The 26,061-nt window shown below is 32.9% G+C and overlaps 1 protein-coding gene across 2 annotated transcripts in view; it reads left to right on the top strand.

The window, feature by feature from the left end:
* The first annotated feature begins 405 nt into the window (after nt 1-405).
* LOC114332363 (Bardet-Biedl syndrome 2 protein-like) overlaps nt 406-26,061 on the top strand; it is a 117,875-nt gene continuing 92,219 nt past the window's right edge. For both annotated transcript variants that reach the window (XR_007698381.1, XM_050651824.1), the window contains exons 1-4: nt 406-569; nt 7,443-7,605; nt 10,373-10,620; nt 15,059-15,241. Coding sequence is in view for 1 of the 2 variants with exons in the window: in XM_050651824.1 (XP_050507781.1) it covers nt 444-569; nt 7,443-7,605; nt 10,373-10,620; nt 15,059-15,241 (720 nt within the window). In the remaining variant the exon portion in view is untranslated. The remainder of the gene's footprint in view (nt 570-7,442; nt 7,606-10,372; nt 10,621-15,058; nt 15,242-26,061) is intronic.

Genomic DNA, 26,061 nt, shown 5'->3' with positions numbered 1-26,061 from the left:
TCACCACAAATTTGATGAAAGAAGCTTGGGATAGAAATAGGTGGAAAATTTTACGGGAGGCCCACGTTCAGTAGTGGACAAATATAAGCTAATTGTTGATGATGTATATCATACAACAAGTCGCAAATAAATAGGAAATACGTAAAGGATCGAATATTTTACACTTTCGTGTTAAGTCATTAGCGGAAGCAGTGTATATCGTTTCAAAACAAAGCACATCCGGCAACATAATATGTAAAAATGTAAATATGATATTACGCCCAATAAAAATGTTTGAAGAAATTGTCAGTGCATCAATGAAAAACAGTTACACGTTCTAAAACATGCGGTTTGTCTTATTTGCGTTTTGATCGATATTCCCTTGACTACGATCTGTTTGTATAGTATACAATAGGCCCCCAACGCACGAAAAATTTTCGACAACAGGTCAGTTTTTTTTAGAAATGGATAAAATTGTAAGACCTGTGTTTACATTGGAACTTAATTACAAGATCGTTCCTGGTCTTGTAACGATTGGGAAATATGATGGGACTCATCCCTGTATTACGGCTGCCACAACTACTGATAAGGTAAATTATTATTATTGTTATTATTATTATACATAAGCAAGGGCAGAGGGACCCTGATCAATAGTGATCAAGTCCCTATTATGCCCGAAATCGAAGAAATTACATAAGTAGCCTAGTAGCCTACTAGTAGATACAATATAAAAAAATACAAATACAATTTTGGTTTAAAAGAAAAACGATCGAGTCTGTTTTTAAACGCGTTGGTAGAGGGGGCAGAGACAATGTTATCACTAAGGTTATTCCAGCTCTCAAAAACTCTATTTGTAGATCAGGACTAATCTGTAAAAAACGTGTATTTTTGGATGTGAGAGGTGGCATTCGGATGTTTGCAGATAAAGTTAGGTGACACCTTCAGTAATAATAATTGACTTATGCTCCTTCTCAAATATGCCCGGAACATTAATAAAAAAAATTAAAATATTTAAAAATTTCGAGAAACATCGATTTTTTTCTGCTTTCTTTGCTTATAACTTTAAAACAGTTCGTTTTGGAACAAAGTCGTAGAGAAATAAAATAAAGATAATTAATTTTGTATGATATACGACTGGTCAAAAATGTCTTAAAGTATTACCTTTTCTGCAATATAGCAATAAATACAAAATAAGGGGGCAAAATACGCCTTTTGTTATTCAATGTTTCTTAACCACTTTGGTGGCACTTAGAACCTTAATAATCCGCTTAGAAAATTCCTATAACTTACTTAAATGGTCTACCAAATTTCATTAAAATCGACCCAATAGATTTTGCATAATAAATTTGCTATATAAATGTTTTTAAAAAAGTTCAAATTTTAAAAAATCTTTCTGAACAAAAAGTAGACCATTTAGAAGTTGGCTAATTTTTTTACATATAAAGAGGTGCTCTACCTATCTGATACACTTTACAGAATTAAAATCGGATTATTTAAGGGGCCTCAGCAATGTTTTAAAATTATAAATAATTTTTTGGCTTTTAAACAAATAATAAACAAATAATAAAAAAATTAATTTTTAGCAATGCCTATAATTAAAACCGGTATAATTTGACTTCAGGCCATGGGTACATAATTCGCAAATATTTTACGGCTATCCCTACTTTTTCTGTCTTTACATGGCAAATTACGTGTAGTAAAATTTACACTGGTATGGATATGTAAATATTACTAGAATGTCATTCTACTTGACAATGTCATAACTAACTTAAAGAGATTGCTTTTGAATGTTCTTGGATAACTGTTATCTTTTGTTTAATTGCAAATTATTAATTCAGTTAATAAATGTGACAATTTTTTCACTAACTATGTATTCAGTGATTGTAATAATTTATATGTACCTACAACAAAAACTAATACTCAATCGAGAAAAGAGGAAAAGTGTTAAAGTGATTTTTTAATAATATATTGTTACTATGGAACGCTTAAAATTTTGAACATCTTTAACAACAAAATACTTGGATCACAGAATATATCTTGATGTATTCTCTGCTTCTATCTTCCATAAATAATACACAATAAATAACTTTTTATAAAGTTCACGTCTTAAATCAATTATTTATCAAATACACTATATATCAATATTATTTAATCAACAACTCAAAATATTCCCGATTCATGTCAAATATTTAAAATTGTCACTGATTTTCAGTGTCTGACTGACAATATTATGCTGACTATTTCACTAGACTGTTTTTAACTGATAAAACGGCATAGCAATGCATCGTTTCCTACTGACAAAACTCCTTAGCGACGAGATTTCTCAGCGACTAAATTATGACAGATCTGTCACGAAAGTGTCTGGTAATAACAAATAAATAAATATTATATTTCGTTGATATGGTGCATTAATTGTCTCGTGAAATAGTCTTGTCGAATATCATTCGAGAGAAAATTATTTACCGGCAAAATTTTCTCCTGGTTTCATTCAAGTTCGTTGCCTTTTGGTAATTTTCGCTTATGAAATTTTGACAAAATCACTCGACTGACGTCTCGTGATTTAAGTCAAAATTTAATTCGCGAAAATTGCCAGGCAACAAACTTTCATACCAGTCGAAAATATTGCCGGCAAAATTTTCTCTCTTGTGATATTATATACGACAATATTCTATTCGACTGATTGCGTTGTATGACAAAGATATATTTGGAAAATATTACCACGGACATTGTGTTCATTTTTTTCGAATCCTGAAAAAACCAATACATATTTTTGAAAAATCTAAACGCGGCATGAAAGACTAAATTATTACCGAGGGCCGAAAGTCCCTTAGAATAAATAAAAAGTTTATTTTGAATGAGATATTTGAAATTAAAAATAACACTAAATTTTTTCTTAGTTTTTCACCCCTGTAACTTATTAAAATAAACATTATAGAAGTTCTCAGGGACTTTCGGCCCTCGCTAATAACGTAATCTTTCATTCTGCGTCTAAATTTTTCAAAAATATTTATTAGTTTTCTCAGGATTCGAAAAAAATAAATCCCCATTTGAATAGCATTGCAGCCGAAAATACGTACCCATCCTCTTAAACTTTCAAATGCTGTCAGCAGAATTGCTATTTTATTTTTAATCAAAATTATTCTCGTTCAAAAATTGCAATTTTTCGATTTTTTGAATACTCCACCACGTTTATCTCGAAAACTATGCATCCTACGAAAAAACTTGTAAGAACATTTTTCGCTTAGAATTACCCAAGAGATACAAAAAAATGTTTTATTTTGCGAAAAATCGATGTTATGTAATTCCTCAAGTTCTATGTTTATAACAATCTTATCGACATCCGGATCAACTGTTACCCAAAAGGTTCGTGTTCTACGGGTCAACATACATAAAAAAACTTGGGTAAGTCCATCTAAATAAAGGAGCCCGTAGCACTCCCTCCTGGATATAGCACTAATTTGTTTATAAGCCAAAAAATTGTTTATAAATTTAAAACATTTCTGAGGCTGCTTAAATAATCAGATTTCAAATCTGTAAAGTGCATTAGATACGTGGAGTGCTTTTTTATATGTAAAAAAATTGATAAATCTTTGTATGTTCTAGTTTTTGTTGTGCCAGATTTTAAAAAATTTTAATTTTTTAAAAAAAGTTTAGATTGCAAAATTATTATGCAAAATCTAGTAAGTCAATTTTAATGAAATTTGGTAAACGGTTTTAGCATATTACAAAAATTTTCTAAGCGAATTAGGAAGGTTCCAGGTGTAACCTAAGGGATGGAAAAACATTGAATAATGACAGGCTTGTTTTGCCCCCTTATTTTATATTTATTGCTATTTTACAGCAAGGGTGTTAAATCAAGACATTTTTAACTAATCGTATCTGATAGAAAATTTAATTATCTTTGTTTTATTCCTACACGACTTTGTTCCAAAATGAATCGTTTTAAAGTTATAAGCAAAGAAAGTAGAACAAAAACAAACATTTTGAAATTTTTAATTATTTTATTTTTTTTTTATTAATGTTCCGGGCATATTTGAGAAGGAGCATAAGTCAATTATTATTAACTAAGTTATCACCTAACTTTATCTGCAAAAATCCGAATGCCACCTCTCACATCCACCTAAAAAAAGATCCTTCCTAGTCTATTGATAGAAAGTTCTGACTTGATCTTGTAGAAAAGTTCTCTTTTTAAATTCTCTGGGGCGTTCATCTCGATTTATGGTAAACATTCCGTCGAGATATCCGAAATTGAATTTTAATATTTTAAATGTGATACATAATTAAGTCATCACGTTGTCGGAAATGTTCAAATGAAGTGTTAGGAGTCATACTCTCCCTGCAAGAAGGTCTTCTCAGTCCCAATGGAATTCGAGTGGCTTTTATTTGAACGTTTCTCAACAAAGTTTTGTCTCTTGAAACAAATCAGGATACCACGTTGGATCAGCGTATTTAAGAATCGGCCAGGGGCGTCATTTGAAATTTTGACTGGGGGGGGGCAAGCATTACATATACAATACTATAGTAATAAAATTGTGTAGTTTTTGTAAATTTCAGTCACTTTCATGTTTGCCCCCCTGACCCTGTCAAATGACGCCCCTGGAATCGGTCTTAAGTAAAGAGTGTAAAGTTTACAGAATGATTGCATTGTAACTCTCAAAAAACACCTCTGAATAAGATAATATATAGTCTATTAGAGTTATAGAGTTCGCACTCTATAACTCACATAACTCACATAGAGTTATGGAGTCTATTATAGAGTGGCGTGTTTACAAATAGAAGTAATATGGTCGGACCACATTAGGCAACACCAAATGACGGGAAACACCATGATTTTTATTTTTATAGAATCAAATTAATTTTTATTTTAATATTTAAATGCCTATATTACATTAGGGTCATTTTAGGGTCATTTTGCTTATTCTTCTTCTTTATAAATAATTCTGCTTTTTCATTGGGGATTGGTACCTCTATGGAGGGTGGTCGCTACATCTTTTGCGCGGTTGTCTGATACTTTTTTTTACAATCGGTGATTTATCTCTTGCACACGGACTCTCCCATTCTGCTTATTCTGATATTCCATTGTTTTTTTGTGTAGTGTTCATTCGTTTTACACTGCACGTTACATTTTCTTCTAATGCCTTCACTCCTTTCTCGATCTCTCAGCGTATTTCCTGGTATTTTGTCAATACTCGCATCTCTGCCGTTTCCAGTAGCCTTTGTGTTGAGGCTGTGTCGGGTCTTGTTTCTGATGTACCTATGTCGTTTCGCAATATAGTGTTATCAAGGAATCCTGCCAGTCTGTATGATTGTTGTACTTGATCTCTTACTTCTTTGTCCAGTTGGACAGTGTAATTTCAAGGTATTTTATTTCTATTACTTGTTCAATACTGATGCTATCAGTTTCTATTTTATTTGCTGATTAATATTGTTTTAGTTTTCTGAGTTGAGATTGTCATATTAAATTCTTTTGCTCCTATGTTAAATATGTGCAATAGTCTTTCAGAGCCCCCGTAACCAGGCGTGCAACGCGTGAAACGCGTGGGACGCACGGGGGCGCATTACCGAAAGGGCGCCAAACCAAAGGTTTGGTAAATAAGTAATATTTATTTTAAACGAGATCATTTTTTTATGCGATTTTAATTTTTTCATGGACTCCTAGAGGAATTTCAAAAATCAAATATTGTGTTATTACTGAAATAATAATTAAAATCTTATTTTATGTTTAGTGTTAATAAATAATTACTAGATACAATAATTTGTTTTGAAAACCAATAATAATATCCGAATATCTGCTTTTCCATATTAATGTTTTCTCAGGTGGTTTTTAAAGTAAAAATAATATTTACGGTATGGTGAATTGTTCCAAATATTATTCAATAATTATGGACTGTACCCCAGATTCAAGTCGTACAAAGCAAATTAGCCTAATTTTGCATTATGTTGTATTAAACGATAATTCTAAAAATAAGTTAATAAAGATTATTTGAGTTCTACTATGGTAGAGGAAAGATTATCTCGTATGGCAATATTAGCTAAATAGCAAAACCTCGTCATCAATAAAATTGACTTTGAAAATAATGTAAAAGAATTTGCTGCAGTCAAATCTAGAAAAACACCCATTTAACTCAATTTAGATTTAAGGTATCACTTTCTAGATTTAAGAGCATAGGCGCAAAATTTCGGATCAATGTTTTATAAATAGGAAACTATAACATCGAAGGCGTAAAAAATTTTACATATCTTGGTTCATTAGTTACCGCAGATAACAATGTCAGCGAAGAAGTTAAGAGAAAATTACATATTGCTAATAATACATATAATGGACTAATTAAACATCTAAGATCTAACATCATGAGAAAAGCCAAATGCAAAATATACAAAACCCTGATAAAACCGGTCCTTATATTTGGATTAGAGACATGAACACTGTCGAAAAGCGATGAGAACCTATTAGGTACGTTTGAACGAAACATCCTTAGACACATAATATGTGTTATTATTATATTATAGACACATTATATATTATATAAGGGGTGAAAGAAAATGACGTATAGCGCAGAAGATATAATTTTGAACTATACGCAGCATACAACGAATCCGACGTCATAACATTCATAAAGATCGGACGTTTGCGCTGGATGGGCCATGTTGAATGAATGTTGGAGACTGAAACACCAAAATATATATAATGAGGCAAACACCAGTAAGGAGAAGGTCAAAGGGAAGACTCAAACTTAGATACATGGAACAAGTGGAACAAGATCTGAAAACACTTGAGATTACAGAAAGGACCCAAAAAGGGTTGTCGAGTTACTGATGATGATGATGAATGTTTTTTAAATGTACTCATTTTATTCGAATCCTGAGAAAACTAATAAATATTTTTGAAAAATATAATCGCAGAATGAAAGATTATATTATTACCAAGGGCCGAAATTTCATTAGAATAAACAAAAAGTTTTTGTTTGAATGAGAGATTTGAAATTAAAAATCACACTACATTTTCTCTTAGTTTTTCACCCCTGTAATTTATTAAAATAAACATTATAGAAGTTTTCAGGGACTTTCGACCCTCCGTAATAATGCAATCTTTTATTCTGCGTTTAAATTTTTCAAAAATACTTAAGCATAAGTTTTTTCACGATTCGAAAAGCAAGGGCCCTGAATTTTGCGCCTATGCTCTTAACTAATATATTATTTATTAATGTTTTATTTGTTATTTGCCATCATCAGCAAATCAGTTACAAGAAAAATCAAATTTGAATTCTTGCAATTTCTGTTATTTTATTATAAGTAAATAATAGAAAAATATAGATTTATTTCATAAGTGGATATAGTAAATTAAAGGACGCTAAAATATAGGCACGCGGGTGCCGCTCAGCCTTGCGGGGGCCCTGTAGTCTTTGCCGACTATCTTCCTCTTGGGTTATCAATATCTAAATTTCACATAATGTTTATTTTAGGTTTTGATTCATAGTCCTCATAGAAGAAATAACTCTACCACTGGAAGAGTATTTTGGTCAGAATCTAATAAAGAAATTGCTAACTTAAATATTAACCAGACAATCACCTGTTTAACGGTTGGGGTGATTCTACCTGATGATGAAAAAGATATATTACTAATAGGTATTCTATTATTTATTCTGTTATGACTTTAACACTGACGCAAAAATCCGCAAATAAACTTGGAGTTACACAACGAGCCATGGAACGTGCAATGCTGGACGTAAGCCTTCGAGACCACATAACAACCCAACAAATCAGGCAAAGATAAGGAGTTCAAGACGCCATCTAAAGAATCACGACGCTTAAGTGGAACTGGGCAGGGCACTTAGATAGAACACAAGATGAACGGTGAACAAGACGGATCATGCAATATGGGCCCAGAAACTGCATATACAGGGTGAGTCACCACTAACGGGACGGAAGATTACAGCGAAATGGTAAAAGATTTAAAAAAAATTTAAATTAATAGTTTGTAAGTTGATCAAAGCTACATTTTAAAATTATTTTGAAATAAAGAGGGTATCCCAATAAATGGCGGCGTAACAAAGTTTTATTTCTTCTTATGGAACACCCTATATTTTATTGCATTTCTTAATTGTCCGCAGAAAATAAGGTATAGTTTTATAAGGCTTCCCTATACCTATGTACAGAGTGTTCTGAGTTATGTTGACTTTTCTTAAAATGTAGAGTTTTAAAAAAAGACTTATTCTGAAGTTATTTAAGAAATTATAAAAAAATTGCTTTTACATCTAAATAGTTGGATATTGGTTGAATGTATTACATGATTGATTATTACACATTTATTTACAGGGTGTTCACAATTTACAGTTTCATTATTGGATCATTCAATCTGTCATATGATGCTTATTTTAAATAGAACATCGTATATTAATAAATTATTATACTAAACAAAGGTTCCTCTTTCGAATGGTATAGGGATGTTCTATAACTAGGAGTCATAGTTTTTGCGTAATTTACAATTTTCTTAAACGGTAAATCGATTTTAAAAATATTTATTTTAGAGTCACTCTCCATTTTTAAACCCATTATCTTGGCATAGTTGGTATAAACGAGTGTAGTTGTAAATAAAAATGTATACTTTAGTCGCTGATTTGTAAAATAAATTTTTTCGTAATTGAAAATAATTAAATACAAACCAAAACAAAAGAATTTTATTAAAACAAATACATAAATAATACAAAATGGACCACAAATTACTATACGTAAAAATTATCAGTTATGTAATAGATGGTTGCCTTCTTGTGCAATACAACAAGAGATTTTATCTTCAAATGATTTGCTTACATTATTTAACATAGATGGTGTTATAGACGCAAAAGCGTTCGAAATTCTTAATTGCATATCATCTGGGGTAGTAGGAAGTGTAGCATAATATACAATAGGTTTGTTCCAACATGACGGTCCAGAAACCGTCACGAAACTACTTGTCCCGTTTCTTGTGCGCATGTTCATAATTGTATCGCCCAGTTGTCGTCCCATGACGGTAATTTGGAAACCGATGTTGGAACGGTTACCTGACTGATAACTGATTTATCTATCATTATCATAAATTTGTCATTTTTGTTGGTGACAGCATGTGTGCTTTTAGTCGATCAAAGGCTCAAAAATTTAAAGAATTAAATCCTAGTGCGCAAGTCAGTCGAACCAGCACATTATGCATTTGCCCGATTACTGAAATGATCATCACGAAACCGTCACCGAAAGATCACAATTCTTGTTGGAACAGTGGGAAGGACGATCCTATGACGATCACATTTTTGCTGGAACAGATTTTTTTTACTGCGCAGGAGCGTTACCGTTTCGTGACGGTTCTCGGTCGTGTTGGAACAAACCTATTTTTAATAAAACCCACTTAAAAAATCCATCTTTGTCAATCCTGGTCACCATTTTTAGGAACAATTAAATTTGAATATCATACACGGATGTTTATATTTTTGATAATTACCAGACCGTACTGTAATAAAATGACAATGTCATACAATGACATTAATTAACTACATCTTTTGTTTTAAAATTGATTTACCGATTAAGAATTTAAATAATTGCAAATTACGCAAAAACTATGAGACATAGGTATAGGACATCGGAAATCTATATACCATTCGAAAAAGGTAAATCTGTTTAGTATAATTATTTATTAATATAAATGGTGTTCCATTTAAAATAAGGATAATATGACATATTGAATAATCCAATAATGAAACTGTAAATTTTGAACAATCTGTAAATAAATGCGTAATAATCAAGAATGGAATACATTCAACCAGTGTCCAACTATTAAAATGTAAAAGTAATTTTTTCATAATTTCTTAAATAACTTGAGAATAAGCCTTCTATTAAAACTCTAAATTTTAAGAAAAGTCAACATAACTACGAACACTCTGTACATAGGTATAGGGAAGCCTTATGAAACTATACCCTATTTTTTGAGGACAATTAAAAAATGCAATAAAATACAGGGTGTTCCATAAGAAAAAATAAAACTTTGATACGTCTCCATTAATTGGGACACCCTGTATATTTCAAAATAATTTTATAATGTAAATTTTATCAACTTACAAAGTACTAATTTAAAATTTTTTACAAATCTTTTACCATTTTGCTGTAATCTTCCGTCCCGTTAGTGGTGACTCACCCTGTATATAAGAAGTCGAAGACGACCACCAACTAGATGGACCGATGACATAAAAAAAGTAGTGGGAAACTGGCTATACGCGACCCAGTGTAGTGAACACTGAAAATAATGGATGGAGGTCTGTGTCTAGCAGTGGACGCGATTAGCTGATTGATGATGATGATTCTGTTATTAGTTTTAAATGAATGTCTTAAGTAGGTACATTAAATTCCTTTAAAAACTTAATTGTAGGTACTAGCACACATATCTTAGCATACCACGTCCATGACAACAAAGACGTATTATATAAAGAATGTCCTGATGGAGTCAAATCTATTGCTGTAGGATCTTTTAAAGATATCAAAAATGTTATAATGGTCGGAGGAAATTCTTCCGTTCACGGTTACAATAATCAAGGGACCGAAATATTCTGGACAGCTGTGGGAGATATTGCAACCTCTCTTATTTTTATGGATTACAATCAAGATGGACAAAATGAGGTAATACAAATTAAAAATACGTAGTTACCTAATTACCTAGTTACCTAATTACCTAAAAGTACCTAGTTCAATTATCAAAGAAAATTGTTTTTAATTTGGGTGATATTGAAGGAAAGATTATTCTTCTATTGAATTCTTCTTCTTTAGGTGCTGTATCCGTATTCAGACGTTGGCCGTCAAACCGGGAGATATTACAGAACTTCAACCACGATTTTCTAAGTCCTGCCCTTTGCAATACTGGAAGGTTAGAAAAGGTACTTACAATTTATGGAAAAATCCACGGGTTTCCTGTGACTTTTTCCTGTGAAAATTAGATTTTCCATGAGGAAAAAAATGGGGAGTTGCGTTGAATTTCTGAGTCCTGCCATATCCATAGAATGACAGGATACTATCAATTTTATGAAGAAAATTTTTTGGGCAGGAGGGTTGCAAAAGGACTAAGGGAGAATATGGATATACGAACATGTACTAATACTAATAATGTACATAACTAATAATAATGAAAATAATGAAATTTTCATAATTTTCTAAGTCCTGCCAACTTAATAAATTAAACATAATTATTTGAAAATGATCGAAAAAAATGTTGGCATGACGTCTCCTAATGTTTAACTGCACTTGTCTCTTGGAGAATTCTGTGGAAAATTTTCACCCTGGTTCCGTGATTTTCTGAATCATAAAATAAATTTTATTATAAAATAAATAATTTAAGTAGACATTATTCAAAACGGCAGGATGTTTAGTTACACCTTTTTTACTAAACATAGTTAAAACATGTGTAAGGAAATTCGTGGAAAGTTACACGATTTTATGAGTCATGTCATTTTGGACATATCTCAAGAATGTTAATATAAAGCTATTTACAAAGAGGCAGGATGGTTGTGTAGTTATTTCGTATATAAAAATAAAATTTTAAGTTAGTAAAATTATTGCAGGTTGTTATACAAACATATTCATATCACCACAATTTTCTGAGTCATGCCATGCCAGGCATGCTTAAAAGACACTAATCTAAAACCGTTTACAACGTGGCAGGATATCCGCAAAGATATTTAATACATAAAAATTAATTTTTATATCGTTAAAGAATCGTACGGTATTAAATATTATTTTCCTGAGTAATGTCTCGCATTTTTACACACCTTTCAAATCTAATACCAAACTGTAACATATTTATTTTAAGCGATTAGATCATATTTGTATCTAAGTTAACGTAATAAAAGTAATAGGAAGAAAATCAATAATTTTACAATTAATTGGTTATACTAGGGATTGTACCTATTATACAGGGTGTCCAGAAACTCTTCTAACAATCGAAGCCCGGAGATTCCTCAGATAATTTTAAGAAAATTTAACTCAATTCACCTCGTCCGGAAGTGCTTCCCAAGGAAACTAGAGCTCTTTAAAGATGGCGTATTCTAATTAGTTTTTTTTTAATAGCTCCACTTCTAGAACACTTCTATTTAGAAAAACGAAAACTGGTACACCTATTTATCTACCAGAGATAAATCGATTTCATAATTTGTCAATTTTTAGTACCGGTCATAGGCGTCCGTTTCGGGTAGGGAAACGGATATTTTATCCCATAACTTTTCTGTGTCTAACTTTTAAGCATTTTTGACATTGGATTATTAAACTATGGGGTATTCTTGTACCGTCTTGCTTTAAGTCGATAGGATACGCCGTGTTCTAGAAAAATCGATTTGAAAAATTTTTCGGTTTTTGAATTTGAAAAAAAAAATAAAAAAAACTATTTAGAAAAACTATTTAGAAAAACCAAAACTGGTACATACGTTTATTTCTCTTCCAGAGATGAATATTTTATCAATTGTGAATTTCTAGTATCGGTCATAGGCGTCCGTCTTGGGTAGATCAACGAAATCTCATAACTTGCTTTAATTTTTAAGCATTTTTGACAGTAGAGTATTAAATTATGAGGCATTCTAGTATTAAAAGTTACTCTTGCTTTAAGTCGGTAAATACGCCGTTTTTTTTTTATTTTTTTGAAATTTTTCTTAAATTCAAAATACGAAAAATTTTGAAATTGATTTTTCTAGAAAACGGTGCATCCTACCGACTTACAGCAAAAGTACCGTTTAGTACTAGAATACCTCATAATTTAATAATATAGTGTCAAAAATGCTTAAAAGTCAAAGACAAAAAAGTTATGCGACAAAATAACCGTTGCCCTACCCAAAACGGACTCCTATGACCGGTACTAGAGATTCGCAATTGATGGAATCGATTTATATCTGAAAGATAAAAAGACGGACCAGTTTATGTCTATCGAAATGGAAGCGTTCTGGAGATAAAAAAAATCTAATTACAAGGCGCCATCTTCAAAGAGCTCTAGCTCCCTTAGGAAATATTTTTGGATTATGTGAATTGTGTTAAATTGTCTTAAAATTATCTTAGGAATCTTAAAATTATATACAGGGTGTTCCATTAAAAAAAAACGTAAGTTCGTGTCACCCTGTCAATACGGGTAGCCCTGTATATTAGAAAGTATTTTTAAATTATGATCCTCTCTTTGCCCCAAATAACTTTTTTTCGTATCTTTTACGACAAACGAGTAATTGGACTTTGTCACACTAATGCCCCACCCTGTATACGAAATAACTATAAAATCATCCTGCCTCTTTGTAAATAGACTTATATTAAGATTCTTGAAACATATGCAAAATGGCATGACTCAAAACATCGTGGAATATTTCACGAATTTTCTTACAAATCTAAGCCTCCTGCCGTCTTACAAGAACCGTTTAACATTCCTGCCGAGTACCGAAAAAGTATTGATTGTATTTGAGTATTATAACTTTTTAAAGGCAGGACTCAGAAAATCACGGAATCAGGGTAAAAATTTTGTGCATAATTTTCCAAGGGACAAGTATATTTAAACAGTAGGAGACGTCATGCCAACAATTTTTTTATCATTTTCAAATAAATATGTTTCAAAAATAAAAATGTATACATTTTTATTTTTATATTAGTATTACTCCTATAGAGTAACTAGGTCCATTTTCCGTTGGAACTTTACCACGCTGCAGACGGGGGTTGTGAATTGCATAGTGTAGAATTCCTTCCCTTTTGTCTTCACTGCAGCATCCATTTGGCTTGCATATTGTAGAAGCCTTGGAGGTGCCACCAGAAAAATGGGCCAATAAGTTTTTCAATTAAAAATCTTTTAAAAATATTTAATTTACAAATATTTTTATTAGGTTGAAAAACTTAGTCCGTCAAATATGTTTCATTTATTTAGTTGGCAGGACCCAGAAGATCATAAAAATTTCATTATTTTCCATACATATTTGTATACATATATACTCCGTTAGCCCGTTTGCAACCCTCCTGACCAAAAAATTTTCTTCATAAAATCCATAGTATGTCATTCTACGAATATGGCAGGACTCAGAAATTCATCGCAAAACCCTATTTTTATTTTTTGGGAAAATCTAATTTTTACAGGAAAATGTCACAGGAGATTTGTGGATATTTCCACAAATTGTAAGTACCTCGTCTACCCTTCCACTATTGCAAAGGGCAGGACTTAGAAAATCGTGGCTGAACTTCTGTATAATATCTCCCGGTCTAATCGGCTGTTGCTTGAAACAATAAATTCTTCTACTGTGGAACCACCCAATTGCCTAATATTACGCAAGCATGAAAGTTTATTTCGACTTATCCATCTCTTTCCCTCCACTTTTCCTTGTATTATAAGGTGAAGTAGATTTAGGTCCTCTACTTATATGGCCGAAGTATTCTGTTTTTCTCCTCTTTATGATGTTGATTGGAAGTGGGCGTAACCCACTATAATTTCAGGATCCTTCGACTTCAACACAATTCGAATGCTTCTAATTTTTTAAGTCCACAACTATAAAATAGACCAACCATAGCATTTCAGGACTTTCTTGCAAATATGCATCAACATTACCTAAAACTGGCTTCCAGGTCATAAAAGCGTTACATGATATTTGGACCCTGGATATTATCTCTTCATTAGAGCCTAAATTTACATTTAACCAGCTGCTAATAGATTTCAAATGGTTTACACGTTTACACAAGGCAAAGCAGACCGTGATTTATCTTTCCAACTGCCATCCACTTTGTCTTTGAAATGTTAACTTAAGGCCTCTTCGATAACTTGCTTCACTGACTAGATTTACTAATGCTTAAAGCTCTTGTATTTAGAATCTCTTTGTATTTAGAAGGAAAGTAAATTATGGTTTGATTAAATTTTATATTCGCGCCATGGAAAGTTTTTACAACGTTAATATTTTTTCGAAATCGGTGGTTTAATAAAGATGCAGCAATAAGAAGCAATTTCGGATAGGCATTGATACATAATGCAGTTCCTTATTTGTCTTTGTCGGTAAAGTATTCACAACATTTTGCAGTATGTAGTTAATAAAAGTCACAACACAATCACTTTTTATTTTAGCTCATTGTTAGCTCAGAAGATTTCAACATCCGTATATTTGATAAGGATCGAATGTTGGCAGAACACGTAGAGACAGAGGTGGTGACGAATTTATTGGCTTTACCAGAGAACCGATTCGCGTATTCGGTATCGAATGGCACTGTAGGCGTTTACGAACAAGAAGTACGATTGTGGCGAGTCAAAGTAAGTAATTTAGCTGATTAGTGATATTTGATATTATAATATAAATTCCCATTACAGAAACCATAAACAACTGTTAGCAAAGGTAGATAATCTAAAAACAGGGTATTTTCCAGTTTTATTATCGAGGGTCAAGCTAAATACTAAATACTATGAAAAGAAAAAAGTGCTACAGTAGGCGGCATAAGCGCCGGCAGCGGGGTGCAAGGGGTACAATTGTTCACCCTGTACGGAAAGAAAGTACATAGAAAAAATAAAATATTTTTTACCCGACTGAACTAGAGGGAGGGTCATCCTTTTCAAATGTATGTGTCTAGGCCACGGGGCACTGCCCCGGTTGCCCCAATGGTAGTTACTGCCCTGTTCCCAATGCCATTTAGTAAAAGTTGATTCACACAAACAACCGATTCTAGAAATTAAATGTTACTGTATAATATTATGTTCAAATCGTGATATTTATAGTCCAAGCTGTATCGTCGCCCCCGTTAGGTAAATTATTCCATTTCGATTTTTTTGCACAAACTTACTCAAAAAGAGGTCCATATAACGAGTCCACAGGGTGTCAGGTGGTACCGTAATCGAAAAATTGTTTAAACAATTTTTTTTAAACAAATTCACAAAAAAAAATTTACTTCGGGCATTTTTTTTATATCATTAATTTGGGTCATTCGGAGCAAAAGAGGTCTTTTGTGATTTTTCTGTAAAATTTATAGTTCTCGAGTTATACACGATTTAAAATTTGAAAAATGCAAAAATGGCCATTTTCAAGGCTTAATAACTCAGTTAAAAATTATTATTATGAAAGTCAGAAAGTCACCAAATCAAATTTTAACGACCCCCCTACAAGGTACTGAAGAAATATTTGTCATTATTGTATTACTAAGCTGTTATTTTTAATTATTAACAATGAGCGCTAGGAGCGTATTGAGGCGGCTGTCAATGTGAGTGCGACTGAGATGCACCATTGGACGGTCGGAATGGAGGATCTTACTCGCACTCACATTGACGGCCGCCTCAATAAGCTTTCAGCGCTCATTGTTGATAATTAAAAATAACAGCTTAGTAATAAAATAATGACAAAAATTTCTGAAGCTATTTTCTTGTGGCATTTTTATGATTAATTATTTATATGGGAAATAAGCCACAATTAAAATGAAAAAAATAATGTTATTAACGTTTCGACTCCCAAATCGGGTGCCGTTGTCAAAATAAAAAATAATGTTTTTATATAATAATGAAACGTTAATAAAATTATTTTTTTCATTTTAATTGTGGCTTATTTCCCATATAAATAATTAACGACAAAAATTTCTTCAGGATCTTGTAGGGGGGGCTTTAAACTTTGATGAGGTGACTTTCTGACTTTCATAATAATAGTTTTTAATCGAGTTATTAAGCCTTAAAAATGGTCATTTCGCATTTTTCAAATTTTAAATCGCGTATAACTCGAAAACTATCAATTTTAGAGAAAAATCACCTCAAGAGACCTTTTTTGCTCCGAATGACCAAAATAATCTAAAAAAATTTGTCCGGAGTAAAATACTTAGTTATTTATAAAACAGTTCGTGAAGTAAGCTTTTTGCGCACGCACGCGATGTTTAGAGCACGAGCGGGCCGAGTGGTATACATCGCCTAAGTGCGCAAAAAGTACTTCACGCACAGTTTCATACAATATTTTATCTACCAAAAAACAAATAAAAAAACTCGCAACTCTTTGTCACTGGAATACATTCCTATTTTACAATTTTTTAGAACTTTGACATTTAAAAATTCAAACTTCTGTCAAACCACAAAACTGTCAAAACTTTTTTTGTAATTTATTGCTCACATGTCATCACCATGACAAGGCGAAAAGAATATTTGATTATATAAAAGTGTGCTAAAAAACAGTGCGAAAAAGTAAATCCCATTTAAAATACATTATTACTTCAGGCACACTTTAAACCCTTCATGTACTGCTATCTATATTTACAATTTTCACACAATAAAAACTTATACATAATATGTGGTAGAGTAGATAAGAATTATTTTTGTGAATTTGGTTAACAAAAATTGGTTAAACAATTTTTCGACCGCGGTACCGCCTGACACTGTGTATTTGTTATAAGGATGTATTTGTTTGAGTAAGTTTGTACAAAAAAAATCGAATCAAAATAATTTAGCTAACGGGGGCGACGTTACAGCATGGACTAATAAGTAGTTGAAACGGTCAAAACAAAGAGACGCACACTCATCAAAAATGCACATAAGATTATACTCGTATAAATTGTATAATCTACTTTTACTAACAAGAGTTAGGAAGAGTCAACTTCAACTAGTAAAAGTTGATTTAAATTTTTGAAATCAACTTTTACTGCTCGTTTCAGTTGGAGTTGACTCGAACTAGGAAAAGTCAACTCTAACTGAGAATCAACTTGAACTGTAACATAATATATAATAATATATGTATGTTTGTATGTAGGTATGTAAGTATATAACACTTTCGATAGTACGCGCTACGGCTCAAACTTGAAGACATGAACGCGAATTGGCAAGAGAAGACACAAGTTTCATACAGTATATTATTTTCATGAGAAATCAACAAAGTCAATTTTATAGGGCAAAAAGGCTAGAAATGACCCCGCACAAACCTTATGGAAAATAGGTCCCAGTGGATTTCGTTCATACTTTGGGAAAATACTCTTTGAAGCATCCTGATAAAAAGTTCTCATGGGGACAACTTAATCGTATGAAGGATTTTCAAGATATAGAGGTCCAAACTCGGAAAATTATAAGATTTACGGGATATTCCAATTCCGTGAGTTACTGGTTATTTGGCAACATGTAGAAGTTTGGATCAAGGAAAAGTACTAGTAGTCTAGGATTTTTTCCTGGCTATCCAATGGCGACCTTTACCTTGACCTTGACCTTCAACGGACGTCATCTTCTAGAGTTTCGAGGGTTTTAGGCATTACATTATATAAACAGATTTCTCATGCGTTTTTAGGATCGCAAAACACGAATATGCCATCAGAATTGCCCTCCGGATGACGTGGTGGCCAGGGCCTCTGCAAGGGACGTCATCTTCTAGAGTTTCGATGGTTTTCGGCATTTAATTGATGCAAATGAATTATTGGAGGGTTTTTTGAGGTCGCTAAAAACGAATATGCCACCAGAACCGACTCACAGAGCACCTGGTTTCCAAGGTCAATGAAAGGAGCTCCTGGAGTTTCGAGAGTGTTTGGTACTACATTGATGCAAACGGATTAATTATAGGTTTTTGGGGTTGCTGAACACGAATACGTGATCACATTGTGCCGTAGGCACAATGTTATTCGTGGGTCGGATCTGATAGTGTATGCATGTTCAGCAACCCCAAAAACCTAAGAGTAATCCATTTGATTCCTCCGAAACTCCAGAAGATAACCTGTCTTAGGCACCAGGTGCTCCTGCGTCTGTGCTGATCACGTATTCGTGTTCAGCAACCCCAAAAACCTATAACTAATCCGTTTGCAATAATGTAGTACCAAAGACCCTCGAAACTCCAGGAGCCCCTTTCACTGACCTTGGAAATCAGGTGCTCTGGGGGCCGGTTCTGGTGGCATATTCGTGTATAGCGACCTCAAAAAACCCTCCAGTAATTCATTTGCATCAATTAAATGCCGAAAACCATCGAAACTCTAGAAGGTAACGTCCCTTGCAGAGGCCCTGGCCACCACGTCATCCGGATGGCAATTCTGATGGCATATTCGTGTTTAGCGATACCAAAAACCCATGATTAATCTGTTTATATCAATTTAATGCCGAAAACCCTCGAAACTATAGAAGATGACGTCCGTTCAAGGTCAAGGTCAAAGTAAAGGTCGCCATTGGATAACCAGGAAAAAATCATAGACTACTAGTACTTTTCCTTGATCCAAACTTCTACATGTTGCCAAATAACCAGTAACTCACGGAATTGGAATACCCCGTAAATCTTATAATTTTCCGAGTTTGGGCCTCTATATCTTGAAAATCCTTCATACGATTGAGTTGTGCCCATGAGAACTTTTTATCAGGATGCTTCAAAGTGTATTTTCCCAAAGTATGAACGAAATCCACTGGGACATATTTTCCATAAGGTTTGTGCGGGGTCCTTTATATTTATTGGTGTATTAAATTTCGATTTGAATAATAACTGAAGGCTTGTAGGTTGCTATGCAAATTTGTTCATTATTTTGCCAATAAATTCAGTATACTCCTCAACTGTTTTCCTGTGGACACTGACCATGCACAGGCCACTTAACCTTGCATAGCCATCGTTGAGCAATTCCACGTCTTCACGTGCTAAATGTACGTTCAATGCTACATGTTTTTGATACATGGAATAATTAACGCAATTTTGCTTGTATTACCTCACGCCTCACATACCGCTGGATGAAACGGAGTGGCTTGAGCAATAACATCTACGTATTCAACAACAGATTCGTTTAAAATCTCATTATTTACTTCATTTGTTTTCATTACCTCGTACAATCTGGTATCCTCCGCTATAAAATTATGAAGAAGGCAGTAAAAAAGATCGAGAAGGTCTTCCCTGCACAGCTGATACCCTTTGGTTTTCGTTTCAGAATCGCTGTGTCTAGGTACACGCTAACGTGTACGCAAATAAAAAAGTTAGGTACACGCGAATTAAACTTCATTAATGACGTCATTATTTAGCGTGTCCAGTGACTTTATATTTTGGTACACGCTATTTGGATATGGGGCTGTCCATTAATCACGTGAGGCTCGAAAAAATCACGTAAAAAATGCAAAAAAAACATCACGTGATTAATGGACGGCCCCTATGGTTAGTGTTTGTTGTTTGTTTGATAGAAAATATTTTTATTAAGAGAAGGGGAAGGGGGAAGGAAAGAAAAACTATTCAGATGTTTTAAACTTTTTTTATGGCATCGACTTGGGTGTCAATTAGCATATTTTTGTGATATGGAAGTTAAGAAGATTTCGAACATAAAATAAAATATAGGGTGTTCCATTTAAAAAAACATAAGTTTGGTCTGCCACTATATTATCGAACGCCCTGTAACATTCTAACTAATTTTAGTAATTTTGTAATATGAAGCTTAAACTTTGTTAAAATTTTTGATACTAACTTTTATTGATATCTATTACTCTAGTCTAGCGGATCTACTGAGTTTTATCACACTAATCAATTGCCCCGTATATTTTATCTTATTACTTCTGCTACCCTTAATCACGAATTTTTGTCTCTTATCTTTTTCATAGGTACTGTTTTAGAATGTTGTTAAAATCATTAAAAGAACTAAATTATTGTACACACTCCATAGTTAATTAAAAAAACACTAAACAAGTAAAAAATAAGGAAACTCTTTACAAATTACTATTAAAGTAAAACATAACGCGATTAGACAAATTCTAACCACACTCCGACACTCACAATACTTACAGATACTTAATACCACGGCATACACGCGGCTCAAATTAGCGTGTACCAAAAACCCAGTCATAGTACACGCTAAATAATGACGTTACTGGCTTAATGACGTTTAAGCGTGTACCTAACTTTTTTATTTGCGTACACGTTAGCGTGTACCTAGACACAGCGTTTCAGAATCCGATGCGTCTTGCGAAAGTTCATCTAAAACTGGTACAATAGTCGGAATTTTCTGATGCTTTTGTACTTTGCAGTCCAACGCGTTTGCATGCCACTAATATCAGCAGTCGCATCAGTTAAAACCAAAAAAGCCGAAGCATATATTTCACCTCCTCAATAATTATTTTGCTCTTAGTCAAATATTTTTGCAATTCGTTTTTAATTTGATGCGATAGGTAGAAAATATGTTTTGCTCCAATTCTTAAGAATCTCGTCTCTCGAGTCTACTCTAATATGTAGCAGGTCTGAAAAAACAGAAACCTTGTCGTTTTCCCCACGAAGTGAAAGATCATGTCTTACGCCACACCACCCTGATTTGCACCAAGTGACTTTTTTATTCTCTCGCATCAAAAGTAATTTTTGGAATAATCATTTCTAAACACACAGTACACAGTGAATCCATTATTGACTGGAAATGTTACTATATAATATATGTAGGTAGAGGAATTTATTGGCTTTACCAGAGAACAGATTCGCATATTCGGTATCGAATGGCACTGTAGGCGTTTACGAACAAGCAGTACGATTGTGGCGAGTCAAAGTAAGTAATTTAGCTGGTTGAATAATATAAATTCCAATTATAGAAATCATCAACAGCTGTTGGCAAAGGTAGATAATCTAAAAACAGGGTATTTTTAGTTTTATTACTGAGGGTCAAGCTAAATACTTTCAAAATAGACCAGACAGAACGGATCTGTTTTGAGGTGTATGTAAGAGATGTCATTCAGGAAAAATTTTGTGATTACTTCAATAATAATAATTAAGTTTCCTTCCCACTCAAATATTAAAAGATATATTAATAAAAAAATTAAAATATTTATTTAATTAATTAAAGTGGTAAACACCATCGTTTTTTTTTTCTATTTTACTTGCTTATAACTTTAACACGACCCCCTCTGTGGCTCAGTGGTAAGAGCGCCTACCTTTGGATCGAAAGATCTGAATGGTCGTGAGTTCGAATCTCACCAGGGTCAGAGATTTTTCGTTTATTATAAATTAATGAATGAAAATAGTTTCTGTCCTTGTGGGATCGGTACTCACCGGAGGGACCGCAGACGTTCTGATACAATTAGCGTCTCTTTGCAAAGACAATGACGTCGACTTTGCAAAGTAACAAGACACTTACTCAACACACATACTACCAGAGTTAGTGATAAGTTATAGTCTAAAAAATCATTATGAAATTGACTGGCAAGTTGGTTGTGAAAACCAGTGACAATAAAACACAACACACAAACACACAACTTTAACACGATTCATTTTGGAGCAAAGTCGTAAGGAAATAAAGTAACGATAATTGAATTTATATAAGATACTGACTAATAGCTAAAAATAATTAACTTTATTATCGTTCGTGCACAAAAGCAATAATAAATAAACAAAAAAGAGGGGGACAAGTATCTTTATTTTTACTCAATGTTCTTCAACCACTTAAATTGCAGTTAGGACCTTCGTAATTCGAAAGAAAAACGATGGTTTTATTGATTTTTAAATATTTTAATTTTTTAATTAATAGTCCACGTCTCACATCTAAATGTAGTTGTTCAAATAATGAAAACTTCAACAGTGTTCAAATGTTCTTATCAAACTTCAACTTCAACACCAGGGCGCGTTTTACTTCCAAATTATTAAATACTACGAAAAATCTTTCTTAATAAAACTATAATTTTATTTTCCATTAAAATGAAAATACAGTTTTGCGCCACGTAATTTTCATATCATTTTTTTGTAGCTGCAATATTGTGTGCGCGCCAGTCATTTTCACCGCGTTTAGCTGGTTTTTATTCTTGTATCAAGAGTTTTGTGAAGAATGTAATGTTTATTGCACTTTAAGCGTTATAAATTGTTGCCCTTTATAACGCCACTAAACTTGTGATAGGGCAATCTGAGTTCATATCCCAGCCATCCCAATATTTTTTCAATATAATTCCTTTTTTCGACCAAATGTACGTCACTGAAGATTTTCACCTCCGATTTCGTTGAACCTCCATCGATTTTCATGAAAATTGGTGAGTAATTAGAGGGTACCTCAAGGAACAAAGGTGACATGATGCCAACTTGCGCTTTCGCCCTGGGAGGTGGATGCCACCACTTCTCGGGGGTGAAAATTATTTTATTAAAAATAATACCATAACTCGATAGAGGGATAAATTATAAGCAAAATTTGCTATATAAAGTTATTAAAATAAATCAACACTTTTTGAGTTATTAAAGACCAAATATTTTATTTTTCGTAAAAAAATGCAAGTTTTAAATCGTTTTTTCACGTATAAATCAAAAACTAAGAGCTTTAGCAAAAAAGTTATTATTACTGAAATTGAAGATAATAAAAAATTGAATACACTCCTCATATAAAGAACTAAACTAATGTTAGTTCAAAGTGAGTTATTGGCAATTGAATGTGTATTTTTTTCGACGGGTACTCAAATCTAAGTATTCAAGCTTAAATAACGGGAAAACCATGCAATCTATAAAATATTCTTTCTAAACATTTGCCAAAGTACTTCGGAATACCTATCAAATGAGCTTCAGAACAAGGTAATAGCGTCAAAATTGAGCAAGTTATAATGAAAATAACAGAACCGTTTCGAATTTTTTAGGAAAAAGTGAAAAATAAAACATACGCCATTTCCACAAAAATTAAAATTTATAGTAATCCTTACAAAAACTTCGTAATTAGTAATGTTTTCGATAATTTTGACCGGTTTAGAATGCATATTTTTGAAAAAAAGATATGATTTAAAAAAATCATAATTTTTAAAATTATTGTAATTTTCATATTCTTTTGATGATAACTCCAAAAATACTCAATATACGTAAAAAATTATATAAAACCCAATTTTAGTTTTTTCTCTGCCAAATATTTTACCTGTTTTAGCTGAAACGTTTAAATCTTAAATTTTGCTGTGGGAACCATGCAACCGGGATCATTTAACCTTTTATTTTAAAAAAGTAAAGGGTTTACAAGATTAGGTTCAACGTACTTAAATAGAACGTGGAATTAACTTTCAAACAGTTTTTAGATGAATCCAATATGTTAAACATAAACGGAGTTATTAAAAAAAACAATAACATTTTTTGGAAAAAATTTTAAAAGATAAATTTTGAAAAAATTTTGGGGCATAAATTTTAACGCTATCAACATGTTCGGGGGCTCATTTAATAGATATTTTTAAGTACTTTGACAAATGTTTAATGAGTTTATGTTATAAAATGCATCAGTTTCCCGTTATTTCAGCTTGAATACTTAGAGTTTTTTACTCGCCGAAAAAAATATACGTTCAATTACCTATAACTCACTTTTAGTTAACATTAAAAGGTTTTTGTAGCAAGGGGTTTATTTCACTTTTTACTGGCTTCAATTTTGATAATAATAGTTTTTTTGTAAAAACTTACACTTTTTGAGTTATTGATGAAAAATTGGTTAAAAACATGCATTTTTCTCAAGAAAAATTAAAATTTTTGATCTTTGATAACTTAAGAAGTTTTGATTTATTTTAATAACTTTATATAACAAATTTTGCTTGAAATTTGTCCCTCTATCGAATTATGGGGTTATGTTTAATAAAATAATTTTCACCCCCGAGAAGGGGCGGCATCCACCTCCAGGGTAAAAGCGCAAGTTGGCACCATGTCACCTTTGTTCGTTGAGATATCCTCTAACCACTCACCAATTTTCATGTAAATCGATGGAGGTTCAACGAAATCGGAGGTAATAGCTCAAATCCACCTTCAGTGACTCCACTAACGCTAGATTTGACTAGAATATTGTTCGGCTGTGCTTTCCTTTTGGTTATTCATTTTTGATTTACATTTACTCTGATTAGAGTACAAAGGGAACCATTCTCGTTGGAACTTTACAGCGCTGAGCAGATGGGACGTGAATTGTAAATTGTAGAATTCCCTCATCTTCCTTAGTCTCAGCATCCGTATGGCTTGCAAATTGTAGAAGCCTCGGAGGTGTAACCAGAGAAGGTTCCCATTGTTTTCATTCTGGTGGGATGTAGAATAGCATTATGTTGTTTTATATGCCACTAGAGTGAAAACTTCGTCTTTTTGCTAGCAGTTGCCGCTAGGGCATCTATGCCATTTCGTTCGTTGCAATCCGGGACTGCGCGCTGCGGTTTGTTTTGGTTGGATCAGGGAGAGCAGCATATGTGCCTCCTGATGAGAGACTAATCAGTTTCGAAACCGGTAGAGGTGCTTGATGCACTCTCTGATTGGACTAGAATATTGTTCGGCTGTGCTTTCCTTTTGCAACGAAATTGAAAATGGTTATTCATTCTAGATTTTTTTATTCGGAATTTAATGAAGAAAAATATTGAGATGGCTGGTAAATGAACTCAGATTGCGCGATAAAGCATAGCACCGTAACCAGTAGACCATTTCGGCGATAATGGTTAGATGGATTATACTTTTGGAACTTGATGACAGAGCCAAAGAAAGAAATAAAAATGATTGCCAAATCATAAGAGAATTATACCAACCACCACTACCTATTAGACGTCTAAACAGAACCTGGCCTGAAGACCTTGGGGATTAGGTGAAGACTTGGGGAACCGTTAATGGACGGTACCCGCTACAAACCATATACCGCTCATCATATTTGCTAAATACTCCTGTATTACTTAGTAGATTGTAAATGAGCTGTAATAAATAAATAAAAAAAATTGTTGTTCATAGTTGCCTCCATACAAGTGACTCAGCCTGTATAAATTAAACCTGTTGGTTTCCTAATTAGTTTCATATAAATCTTCACATACATTGGTTTATGACTATTTTTTGTCCTTTATCCAATATTGTTTTGAGTTTAGAGCTTGGATAATGCTGGCATCGTTCTTAAACTTTGTTTCTTTAATACACAAAGACATTTTTTGTAAAAATATTCAAAGAAAATGTACACTCAATACAATTTTTCTTAAGGACTTTTTTGTTATTATAAGCAACAGTTCGGTTACTTATCAAAATTTTTTGTCAAAGGTGAAAATCGGCATTTTAGTCCTTAGATAATTCCACACAATACACTCTAAACGCTACGTGGGAGACAAGGAAAGGCAATATGGAAAACGTGCTTCAATACAACGCAGATTTAATATATACACACCAGATTGCGTTGTTCTACTCCCACATTCACGTATAACAAGAGATGACGAGCCTATGGAAATCGCTATAATAAGACATAATACAA

The sequence above is a fragment of the Diabrotica virgifera genome, chromosome 5 (assembly GCF_917563875.1).
Source record: "Diabrotica virgifera virgifera chromosome 5, PGI_DIABVI_V3a".
Lineage (NCBI taxonomy): Eukaryota > Metazoa > Arthropoda > Insecta > Coleoptera > Chrysomelidae > Diabrotica > Diabrotica virgifera.
This window is presented reverse-complemented; position numbering and strand designations above follow the sequence as displayed.